This window comes from Magallana gigas, chromosome 8, assembly GCF_963853765.1.
Source record: "Magallana gigas chromosome 8, xbMagGiga1.1, whole genome shotgun sequence".
NCBI classification, from domain to species: Eukaryota; Metazoa; Mollusca; class Bivalvia; order Ostreida; family Ostreidae; genus Magallana; species Magallana gigas.
This window is the reverse complement of record NC_088860.1, coordinates 23070870-23082988: the sequence shown is the minus strand read 5'-3', so window position 1 is coordinate 23082988 and position 12119 is coordinate 23070870. Positions and strand designations below refer to the sequence as shown.

The following is a 12119-nucleotide window of genomic DNA, read 5'->3' as shown; positions in this document are numbered from 1 at the left end:
ACGACAATCAAAGGTTCGCATTCTTTTCAATGGAAAACAATATTTTGATATAAATACGATTATTTTATTAAGAATAACATATCAAATGTATATGTTTTATTTTTACATACATATAATTGTTTATCAACACCCTAAACCAATGACATACTTCAAAATACAGGCTTCCTATTCCATTTGATTTATACATACATGTATTTTAATTGTATGATTTTAATGATAATTATTATCTTTTAATTTTACGATCACATGTATATTGATTTTCAAATATACTTTATGTAAGTTCCTTTAAAAGGATTTGTTGCAAGAAATAAATTAATCGTAAAAACTAACACGTGTTGCTGATATAATTTGTTTTTAATGCTTGTGTGTCCTTTTTAAAAGATGAAAAATATATCAAACACAATTTACATTTAAATTAGGCCTATTTACATATACATTTTCATGATGCTTAAAGAAAACTTTTACTTTAATAAACTGATATAATCTTTGTTGCATCTTTTGTTAATTTATAGCGAGAGTCTTCTATTTTACATTCGATTTGCACCATTGTTATTGTATCAAAAGTAGGAAAAGCTGGTATCAGAAATGTCCAATATAAATCAACCGAACAGTCACTGTAAGTCCTAAATTCAGTTGCGTTTGGAAAAACCTCTTGAGTGTCATTTTGGAAGTGAACAACAACGCTTACAGTATATTCACTTCCAGAACGGGAGGAACAATTAACTGGAATATCCTCTCCCTTGGTGTAGTTAACTCTGTCGTCAATACTCACATCATACACAGGCGGCGCTGCAGAAATACAGAAATATTCTTTTTATAAAAAGAAAAAATATATGCATATTATAAATCAACTCGTCCAAATGCTGATTATCAGTGTTTTTCCTTACCATCAATTTCTAGTATGCCACCATTTTCGGCTGAACCATATTTACTGGTAACGGAACAGGTGAAATGTTTGTCTGTAGAACATAGACTCAAATCCATGTTTTCCAAAGAAACATTTAGACTTGCTGTCACTTCATCTGAATCCTCTTGATTAAATACTGGTGCGAATAGGTTGACAGTAGTTAGATTTTGAACACTTGAATCACGATAAAACATTCCAATTGTCTCTTCAGTCGTCTCGTTGCCTATCTTCAATGCAACTGATAACCATTCAGCAGCTTTCACAGTGCAAACCAAGATTCCGACGTGATTTCGACCAGCTTCTAGTATCACGCGTTTGACAGGTAACACTATAAAATAATATTGTAGGGAAAAGTTCAATGGTCTTTCGATTTCTAGTTCAAAAGTAGCATGAACTTTAGATTACATAAATGTTTCGCTGAAAACGGATTTAAGTATCAGATTTAAAGGCCATACCATTTGTTGATCAAATGTTAGTACATTTTTGTTTATTTGACAAAAAGGAATATCTTAATAAAATTGATTAAAGAATATTTTCTTTGTAAAATACTATATATATTTAAATAACAACTATCCATTTCATGAACCTAATACATGTAATGGATTGATGCTTGATATATACAGGTATGTAATTTGACTTGTTAGCTAAACTTCTACTGTCGTAATCTATAGCTCTGTCGAATGATGTTGAATGCTAATTATGTATATAGCTAATTATGGTCCTTAATTTTTTATATTAATGATGTCAAAGTAATCTATTCATTTCTACCTTCTGGTGTCTGCGACGATATTTCTGTTGTTTGTGCTAACAACTGCGTTGTTTCTGTTGAGTCGTAACTTAAAGGTTGCTGAGTTGACTCTGGTGGCGTTTCTTGGATTGTTGTCATAGATGTATTGCTTGGTTGGGTTGACATTGATTCATTGTATGGCTGAGTTGTCATGGATATGTTGCTCGGTTGAGTTGATATGGATTCATTGTCTGGTTGTGTTGACTCTGTGGACATTTCGGAGCTGTTGGTCGACGTAGATATGTTGCTTGGTTGAGTTGTCATAGATATATTGTTTTGTTGAGTAGACGTTGAAGCGGTGTACGGAAGAGTTGACTCTGTTGATATTTCTGTGAGATTGGCTGATATAGATATATTGTTTGGTTGAGTTGGTAAGGATACGTTATTAAATTGAGTTGACATGGATACATTGTCTGGTTGAAATGAATCTGTTGTCAATTCTGTGAGGTGAGTTGGCAACGTTGATGTGTTGTTTGGTTGAATTGTTGGCAATGATATATTATTGTTTTGTGGAGTTGACGAGGATGAACTGTTTAGATCAGTTGGCTCTGTTGACATTTCTGTGAATTGTGTTGTTGTTGATATGTTGTTTGGCTGAGTAGTCATTGATATGATGTTTGCATGGGTTGTAATAGATTCGTTGTTTGTCTGAGTTGGCATAGATCTGTTGTTTAATTCTGTTGACTCTGTAGACATTTCTGTGATAATAGTTGACAAAGAAACATCATTTGGTTGATTTGACATAGATACGTTGTAAAGTTGAGTCGTATGAGATGCCATATCTGTTTCTTCAGTTGTCATGTCTGTTGTTTGAGTTTGTATTTCTGAAGTTATATTAGCCATCTCTGTTATTGGAGTTGTTATCTGTGTTTTTGGAGATGTCAAACTAGATGAAGCAGATGTCGTTTCTATATTGTGAGTTGTTATTTCAGTTGTTATATTTGGTGTTGGAGTTGTCAACTCTGATGTTTGAGTATTCAAATCTGTTTGTTGAGTTATCGTCGCTCCCGGGGAAGTTATTTTCATTGTGTGATTTGTCATCTCTGAAGTTCCCTCTGTTATATGGGTTGTCATTTCTGTTGTTTGAATTGTCACTTCTGTTGCCAGAGTTGATAATGAAGATGTCATCTGTTTTGTAGAAGTTGACATTTCTTGTGTTGGAGATCCCATTTCTATTATTTGAGTTGACATATTTGCTGTTTGAGTCGTAATTGAAGATGTAACGTCCTCTGTTTGAGTTGTAATCTCTGGTATTGCGGAAGTCATTCCTGTTGTTTGCGTTGATATTTCTGCTGTTTGATTTGTTATTGGAGATGTAATCTCTTTTGAATGGGTCGTTATCTGTGGTGTTGTTGATGTAATTTCTTTTGGTTGAGTTGTTATCGGAGATGAAATCTCTTCTGAATGAGTCGTCATTTCTGGCGGTGAGGATGTCATTTCTGTTATTTGAGTTGATATATTTGTTGTTTGAGTCGTTATTGAAGATGTAACATCCTCTATTTGAGTTGTAATCTCTGGTGTTGAGGATGTCATTTCTGTTGTTTGAGTTGTCACTTCTGTTAACGTTGTTTGAGTTCTTATTGGAGATGTAATCTCTTCTGTTTGAGTTGTAATCGTTGGTGTTGTGAATGTAATTTTTGTTGTTTGCGTTGATATTTCTGCTGTTTGAGTTGTTATTGGAGATGAAATCTCTTCTGAATGAGTCGTCGTTTCTGGCGGTGAGGATGTCATTTCTGTTGTTTGAGTAGACATTTCTGTTGTTTGAGTTAATTTTGGAGATGTGGTATCTTTTGTAAGAAGTGTTGTTTCTTGTATTGACGTCGTAATCCATGTCGTTGGAGTTGTGATCTCTGTTGTTGATTTTGTCATATCTGTTGTTTGGGTCGTCATATTTGTAGTTTGAATTATTTCTGTTGTTTGGGTTGTTTTTTCTGTCGTTGGAGTTGTTGTTTGTGTTGTCATCTCTGTCGTTGGAGTTGTCATCTGTGTTGTTTGTGTTGTCATCTCTGTCGTTGGAGTTGTCATCTGTGTTGTTTGTGTTGTCATCTCTGTCGTTTGAGTTGTCATCTCTGTCGTTGTTTGTGTTGTCAACTCTGTCGTTGGAGTAGTCATCTCTGTCGTTGAAACTGTATTTGTTATTGAAGACGTTGTTTCATTTCCTTGAGTTGTTATTGGTTCTGATATTTCATTTGTAAGTTCTGTTGTACTGAAAATATCAAGCGTACTTGATGCCATTTCTGAACTAAATGATGTTTCTGTTGACCCAGAGCTTGGATCAAGAGTACTTTCCGACGAATCAAACTTTTCAGTTGTTGTTTCAGAACTTATTGACTCGCTTGAACTTGTTATATCAGTTGATTGTGATTCTGTTGTAGATTGAGCGATACTGGATTCTGTTGTCACATTCATACTGCTGGCAGTAGTTTGGGATGGGGTTGTTGATAGTGTTGATGATGTAGTAGTTGCTCCATAAGGGTCATTGTTTACCGTATATGATTCACTTTTTATTTCAAAAACATCCAACGAGTTTGAAATAAATGCAATTGTTGTCCCTTCTGTGCTGTTCACGCCATTCTGTAGTTCAGTGTTAATCCAGACAATAAGATTATCCCTCGTTATCTGCTTCTCAGAGGCTATGAAGGTTATTTGGAAAATGACAATCACACTTCCGTTCCTGCAAGAACATTTTTTCAATATCAAAGAAAAATTCTACATTAGAAATAAAAAAATCCGATGTTTTTAATGTTGAGTTCCTTTGTGTGTCTTACAAGAGTTCCTTAACGTTGCACTGTCTAAATTCATCTCCAACAAAGGATCTTTCTATAACTGTTCTCATCTACAATTTTAAGAATGTTTATTGATTTGTAACGTCCTCTCAATTAATTCAATATTTATCGATTTCTATATCATGAAAAGAAAAGCTGTTCCCACCTCTGTACAAAAAGTTTCACTGAAGTTCTTGAATTCTAAAGAACTGCTATTCGAGTAGTTTTGCTGGTAAGATTGGTTGACACTTATTTGACTATCAGCAACATCTATGTTAAAAAAGAGACACACATTCATTAATGCAGACATTAACAACAGTTTTAAAAAAAATATCTACTTATTTTCTGTTTGGTTTCTTGATTTTCTTGTGAGAAAAATTTTACTTACAGTATGTATTAGATGTGGTTGTGGTATCATCATCTATAAGAAGAAAAAGTCTGATAATTATCCCTATTAAGGACGCAAGTTGAATCAATTTTTGACATCAATGACAGTTATGTAGTGACCTTTTATAATGATGAAAACAACAACGGGTACAACGGTTAGTAGGATCAGTAAAATGCCCCCTAGAATACAGAATATGGTCCGTCGTGTGATGGTAGGGTCTGCATAAGAGCTGTCTAAAGAGTTCCCGTCGCTCTCTGACACAAAGCCCATGTGCTGTATTGGGGATTTGGTATCCAGACGTAGGCTTGCCTGCAATTAAAAAAGCAATAACTCGAACTCAGAATATACCCTGGTCTACTTAGGTCACAAAATCGTCCGCAACATTGGCGTAACTTAAGGGAGGCTGGATGCCCAACAAATTAATCATCTGATCTTGTTACATTTTTTAAAAATGATATTTTTAACAAGAAACAATCATTTGGTATAGAAAAAATCAAAATACTTCAGCTTTAACATTTGAACATTTCCCATATCTTTATACAGGGCGTAACGTATGTTAAAACTATATATGGCCTAAATATGGCCACGTCCATCGAGCCCTCCTAAAATAGCAAGAAAAACATTCAAAAAATATTTCTTAAATGTTAAGATTGAGATTTGATTTTACACGGCTATCTATTGTATTGATTCTTTGTTAAAAGGGAAAGTACCTACAATTACAGGAAATATGATTTATTAACTCACGCGGAATGAATTTCTGTCCAGGTAATTTCTCTGAAACGTTCCCCCTAGGATCTTGTCCATCCAATCTCTGTGGTCCCCAACATTCTCCCCCGGCCAGACATGCTGACTTCCAACTTCATCAAAATCATTACTATTGGCATTGTATAGGATCGTCTCCTCGATGTCCCTTTTAGAGGATTTTCCCAGGTAAGTATCTCTTCCAAAATGGCCATCACTGAACGAGTTGGAATCGTCGTAGTGCTGTGGTTCTCTTGTTGCCCCGAGTCGGCTTCCAGTTCTTGCTGCATTCATCGGGTACACGGGCACCCCGTATGCAGGCCCGGCCATTGATTTTCTCATTTCATTGTTCTTCCTCTCTCGTTCATTGACGTCTAAATGATTTTTCGGTTTTGATTCCTTTGGAGGGTAAATACAATCCCGTGACATCACAACAGCGAATCAGCATTGACTACCAGTGTTTTCTTTTAGTAACTTCTCTCGAAGACTTGCATATTACTGAAATCTGTCTGGGTAAATATGCAATTTCCTGTTCACTAGTTCTGGCTGGTGTTTCATTACAACAGTTTTGGTTTGCACTTGATCAATAGTTGCATTTAAATACTTTGTGAATTAAATGCCTGCTTGCCGCTCTTCCATAAAGAACTTTGCGTAACAAAATGAATAGATTCGAAGGATTTTGTAAAGGAGCTGTAACTTGAATTGTTTGAATTGACACTGGCACAAAATATCGAGAATATTCAATACACTATTCATGGAGAACGGTATCTTTTTGGTACATCTGTTATGCATTTAATCTTTATATAATCTTCTAACTTTTAAATCAGACAGAATTTAAGGTAGTGTATATAAACAGGCGACCAATAACACCAGATTTAATAAGATAATCCTGGTCAGACTTTTAATTAACACAATTCTTTTATTTTGGTAATAGCTTTTTCACAGGTCTTTATATGGTTTTGTTTTCGGGTTTTCTGTCTTTTCTTTGTACCGGTTAAAACTATTTTTATTTATTAAGAACATCGACCTTTTTATCTTGTCACTGAAATTGTACCGGGTATAGGGTATAGTGCATAACAAGGTAAGTGCAGTATTAATCTAAAATCTTAAAAGAGGGACAACTCATGATAGCAAGCATAGACAATTTTTTTTATGAAATATCCTATATCATTAATGTAAATCTAATAAAAATTGTACATGGTAGTGCTCCTATCGATAAAAAAAAGTGTGCTTTTTTCAGCCTTATTGAATCAATATGACATGTTTAGGTCAAAAGTAATACGTAATCAAAGTACTGATAGTACTGAAAAGCGCTAACCCAGCTTCTGTTTGTATACTAGTATAAAAGATATATGTATATAACATTTCAGCTTCTGTATACGCAATATATTTCCTCATCACACCATGGCAGCCCCTGCAATGATGTATGTAAGCCCCGTACAATAAATTCACAATAGCCTGTACTAGCCCGTGCAATTATGTGCACAAACTCCTGAAACTGGTTCCCTAACCAGTTTAAATGATGTAAACTTCTGCTCATAGGGGCGGTTGCACCGGAAGTAGAAGTCTAACGACAATAAAGCGCTGAGCTATGCATAGCGCTTTAAAAAGAAAATTATTCTTCACAATTCACAGATATGATTATGATACTTATACTGCATTATCAGGATTTTTTTTTTAATTTTGTTCAATTCTACATTTCTTATGGTGTCATGATTCTTATTACACTCTTATGGTGATTAATTTTGATTGCTTATAATTATCACCGTCATCCCTGGTTTGAACAAGATAATATTATGACTAAAACGCTACTCACTAAGAGAACGAGTTTCACTCTTGCTTTTAGAGGAGATTCTCATATGAATAAAAACATGCAGTTCAACTGCATGCAGTTAACATTAACATTAACAGTTAACAGTTAACATGCAGTTAGCATGCAGTTTAACATGCAGTTTAACTAATATAAGTATTTTAGAATTAAGAATTAAACTGTCCTTTAAGTTAAACTTTTGACCTTACGTCTTGTTTTGAGATGTGTGTATTGTTCATGATTGATAGGAACGCTCAGTCTAGCGTTACTTTTCTTGACCAAAACCAAAGGCAAAAATTATAGGTTTTTATAGTTTTTTTTAAAAACTGAACGTATTTGCATACTTTTTACAAACATGGTGTTGATTTATGCAATTACCTTTTTAGTAAATGTGTGATTTTGGCTTTTACTTGTTTGTCCTTTGTCATCGTCGTCTTCAATAACAATGCTCTTTTGATAAATCGATAGCTAATTTATGCTTACATATTATACACTTGAATCTATATAAGAATTTAAAGTTAAATGATGTGGAAACTAAAGATAAGTAGACATTTTGATTATAGTTGTTTCTGTCCAGCTTATTCATTTCAAAGATAAATGTTTACCTTGAAAGTAAAGTTATTACCCTTTTAAACTTAGGCTACTCGAAAAAATTGCAAAGATAAAACCTGCATGAAGCAAATTTTGTTTGATGTCTTCATGCCGCCACCGCTAGAAAGGTTGGGGTTAAAAGTTTAAATTTTTAGGTACTCGACTTTTTCCAAATCTATCATAATAATTCAGAATTATTTGATAATCAAATAAAAACTGAAAAATACAATAAAAGTAGTTTTAGTTATGATGCTTACAAAACATTACAATACATTGCCAACTGTTGAAAAACTGGGGACTCTTTAATGCATCTCTAAAACGCATTACCTTACTAGTTCACACAGGTATCTTTGCATAGGTCGATTGATTGAGGTACATGTATGTATCGAATAGTAAATTCAAAATCTAAATGCATGGATACATGTATTCTTATTATAAAACTTCCAAAAAAAATTATGTTACAGTTTTTTTTCACTTAACATTGAAACGAAGGAAGCATTTATTTCTTACTTGTTTATGGATCGATCCTTAAAAACATTACATGTACATTCAGCATATAAGTAAATAAATGTGTTTCATTTGATGAAATGATGATTACAATATCAACTGAGAAAGAATATGTTAATCCATATTTCTATCTATTATTAGCACTCCCAATCAATAAACAAAATACAAATGATCAAAAGAGTTCATTGGTATAAAGTGGAGCAAACATTAATTCCAAAAGTTATTTTAGTATTAAAACTTCTTTTGTCATCTTTTTCCCCCTCAGCTTCCTCTAATGATTGTTACAAACAGATACACGGTCAGACACAGATAAAGTAGAAAGAAACTCCAAAATGCCAGGAAATCGATTGCTGACGTTACATCCTTCCATTCGGGTCTGTTTTTCTCCTCTTGAGAGGTTTCTCCCATTGAATCAAAGTTATCTCTCTCTTCACTGTCCTTCTTTTTCGCGGGGGATATTGTTCTACTCGTTTTACAAGATTTTCGGCAGTGAAAGTAATGCATGAGGCGAACCATAAACCGAAAGGGTTTAGATATTGGAACTGACGTGTCTCGGTGATGCAAGCGTATTTGTAAAGCTGTGATGAACAAAACAAGAATGCTCATCGTCATCTGCATAAGAAGGTATATGCTAAGAACAGGTGTTGTGTCCGAGCTTACTGGAAGTAGAGTGTTGATAATGGTCAGAAAGACAGCGAAAGATAGGAACACGGTCATTGCATATGACATCTTTTCTCCGGCATCCACGGGTAGAGCGAAAACGAAAATGGTGAGCATTCCCAGAAAAAGAATTGGAATCATGATGTTGAATACATAATAAAAGGGCTTCCTCTTGATGTGAATTGAAAATGTTACCTTGGATTCAACGGACTCTTTGCTTACTTTAACATCGGTTCGGGTGATTTCCCAGACGCCACTTTCTGTGTATTCGTTCAGGTTAATCCCATTTGCGGATTTGAAAATCTCAACTTCGATGACCGTGTAACTCCAAACAACGAAGACAATCTCACAAACTTCTCTATCGTAGGGATAGTATGTGGTATCGATACTACATTGTGTTTCAAAGACTTGGAAAGGTTTCCAGAAAATGTTACCAAAACTTTGAACTTCAACATTGTAAAAACTGCCCCCAAATTCTTCAAACTTCTTGAATCCATTGCCCAGAACTATATCTGGTTTCCAAATGTCGTTCTAAAATTATTTATTTCCCATTAGATAAGATCAAAATAATTCAAAACTGTAATTGCTAAGTGGTGCACATGCATTTTACAAATTATTTGATATTTTCGTAATGAAACGGATTCTTATCGTTTGTAATGTACATGTTACAGATAAACTGCTATAATATGCACTTTGTGTCATCAATGGTACATAATGCCTTCTTATTTGTAAATAGTAAAGTTTTATGTTTAGTAAAAAAAAGTTATTGAGCTCAACAAACCTGAGGCAGAAATATCGTGGAGATACCGTCATTACTGGCCGGATCCCATGTGAGAAGGGAGTCTGTCCACTGTATGGTCAAATAACCGGACGTCTCCAGTTTTTCGTTTACTTCATCCACCCCTATAATGCTGATTAGGCTAAAACTCACGTCTAGAATCACAGGGAGAGTCTGGTCCTCCACCGGACGAATTCTCTTGTCGTAGTTAGAGAGAAGATTGTCCACAAGACTCTTAACTTGCACTGGTGTTTGGCTATTGACCCCTCCGAATAAACACACAGCAAAGACAGTTGAAATTGCAGCCATAGTTCGACACTAAATGGTTTATGCAGCAGAAGGTTTGGATCTAGAAACTGTTCGACGGCATAAGCTCAGTTTGAAGGTAAAAAATGGAAACAACACATTAAATAGTAATCTGCGAAAGGTGGAAGTCTGGTGGATGTGTGATTATTCGTCAAGGACAATTAGAGAAGAAAACTAGATACGATCTCGTTACGAGTAACGAGTAGGTCTTCCGTTCAATTTTTAAACGATACGATTAAAATATCAATGAAATTTCTGAATTCCAACTCAAACACTTCCTTTCAGATAATGTATACGATTGTCAATATCCTTTAAAATGCATAACAAAGTGTTTTGCTTTTTCACATTTTGCATATTAAAGATTTAAGAGTTTAGTCCCCTAAAATCAACAATAGCGTCATCAATGGGTGTAGCAATGAGTTTTACAAACTGATATTGTTATGATCAACAACTTTGTTTCTGTAATGCATTACAAAATCGTGATTATTTTCAAGGTATGTGAAAAAGACTTTACGAGTGGCTTGGCCCCTAATTTAAGGGTTCAGCCCCTTTTTCTTGAATTCAGTCGAAAGGTCTCACAAATTCTAACATTTTTTGTTATTACACGTATCTAAAATTGTTGATCATTTCTGAGACACAAATGATTGAATATTTTAGGGGCCAGCCCTCTAAATCCTTAATGGGGACAGATATTGGTGTTTTGATTGATGGAATCGATAAGAATCATCAACGCAAGCATTTTCTCTTTTACAAAGCTTAACAAAATATGTCTCCTTCTCCAGATATAATGCGTCAAAGTTTAAGTACTTTGGCCCCAAAAAATCCCTAATTACGCAAAAAATGGGCGTGGCAATGATTTTTCCTGATATATATTGTTACGATCAACAACTTTGCTTCTATAATGCATTACGAAATCTTTATCATTTTTAAGTTATATGTAATAGAGTTTACGAGAGTCTTGGCCCCTAATTTAAGGGGCCAGCCCCTTTTTCTTGAATTCAATAGAAAGGTCTTACAAATTCTAACATTTTTTGTTCTGCGATCTATTTAAAATTGTTTATCATTTTTGAGATACAAATGTTTGAATATTTAAGGGGCCAGCCCTCTAGATCCCTAATGGGGACAGATATTGGTATTTTGATAAATGGAATCGATGAGAATCATCAATGCAAGCATTTTCTCTTCTACAATGCTTAACAAAATATGTCTCCTTCTCTAGATATATTGCGTCAAAGTTCAAGTACTTTGGCCCCTAAAAATCCCTAATTACGTAACAAATGGGCGTGGCAATAATTTTTCCTGACAGATATTGTGACGATCAACAACTTTGCTTCTATAAAGCATTACAAAATCTTAATCGTTTTTAAGTTATTTGTATTAGAGTTTACAGGTGTCTTGGCCCCTAAAAAAAGGGGCCAGCCCCATTTTTCTGATTTTGTTGGAAAGAACTTTTGATTATCTACTACTTTTGTTATATATGTCTTATCAAAAAATCAACTGATAAAAAGATACAGATCAAAATGTATGAAAAATTTGATGCAAAATTCGTACTTAATTTTCGAGCCTAGGCGAGCTCAAAGGAATGGCGCCACTGGCGCCAAAAAACTACTTTGTGCACAACTTCAAACTATGGTCTACCTATCTTAAAAATTTCATATTCATATCTCTGATAGTCTCCGAGTTTTTGTCTGCACAAAGTTGGTCGTAAAAATGTACAAAATCGGCCGTAAATCGGAACCGGAAGTGACGATTTCAAAATTTCAAAAAACTTCTAGAATTATGACCACTGGCAATCATCTGTGAAAAAATGGTCAAAATCGGCCGAATAGTTTTCGAGATATCGCGTGCACAAAATTTGTGGAAAAAAATAATAATAATA

General features: G+C 34.4%; 2 protein-coding genes across 2 annotated transcripts; both read right to left on the bottom strand.

Moving 5' to 3' along the window:
- Window positions 1–8: 8 nt before the first annotated feature.
- On the bottom strand, window positions 9–6355 carry LOC105319924 (uncharacterized). Its single transcript, XM_066069810.1, has 8 exons — window positions 5592–6355; window positions 4967–5156; window positions 4848–4880; window positions 4626–4729; window positions 4463–4530; window positions 1676–4368; window positions 888–1235; window positions 9–789 (listed from the first exon to the last, which is right to left on the bottom strand). Exons 1-8 carry the CDS (start codon window positions 6015–6017, stop codon window positions 467–469), a joined length of 4185 nt encoding a protein of 1394 aa, XP_065925882.1. The 5' UTR covers window positions 6018–6355; the 3' UTR covers window positions 9–466.
- A 2386-nt stretch (window positions 6356–8741) lies between these two features.
- Window positions 8742–10328, bottom strand: LOC117680433 (neuronal acetylcholine receptor subunit alpha-6). The gene is made up of 2 exons (XM_066069811.1): window positions 9938–10328; window positions 8742–9687 (listed from the first exon to the last, which is right to left on the bottom strand). The coding sequence occupies exons 1-2, from the start codon at window positions 10241–10243 to the stop codon at window positions 8758–8760; spliced, it is 1236 nt and encodes a 411-aa protein (XP_065925883.1). The 5' UTR covers window positions 10244–10328; the 3' UTR covers window positions 8742–8757.
- Window positions 10329–12119: the final 1791 nt, after the last annotated feature.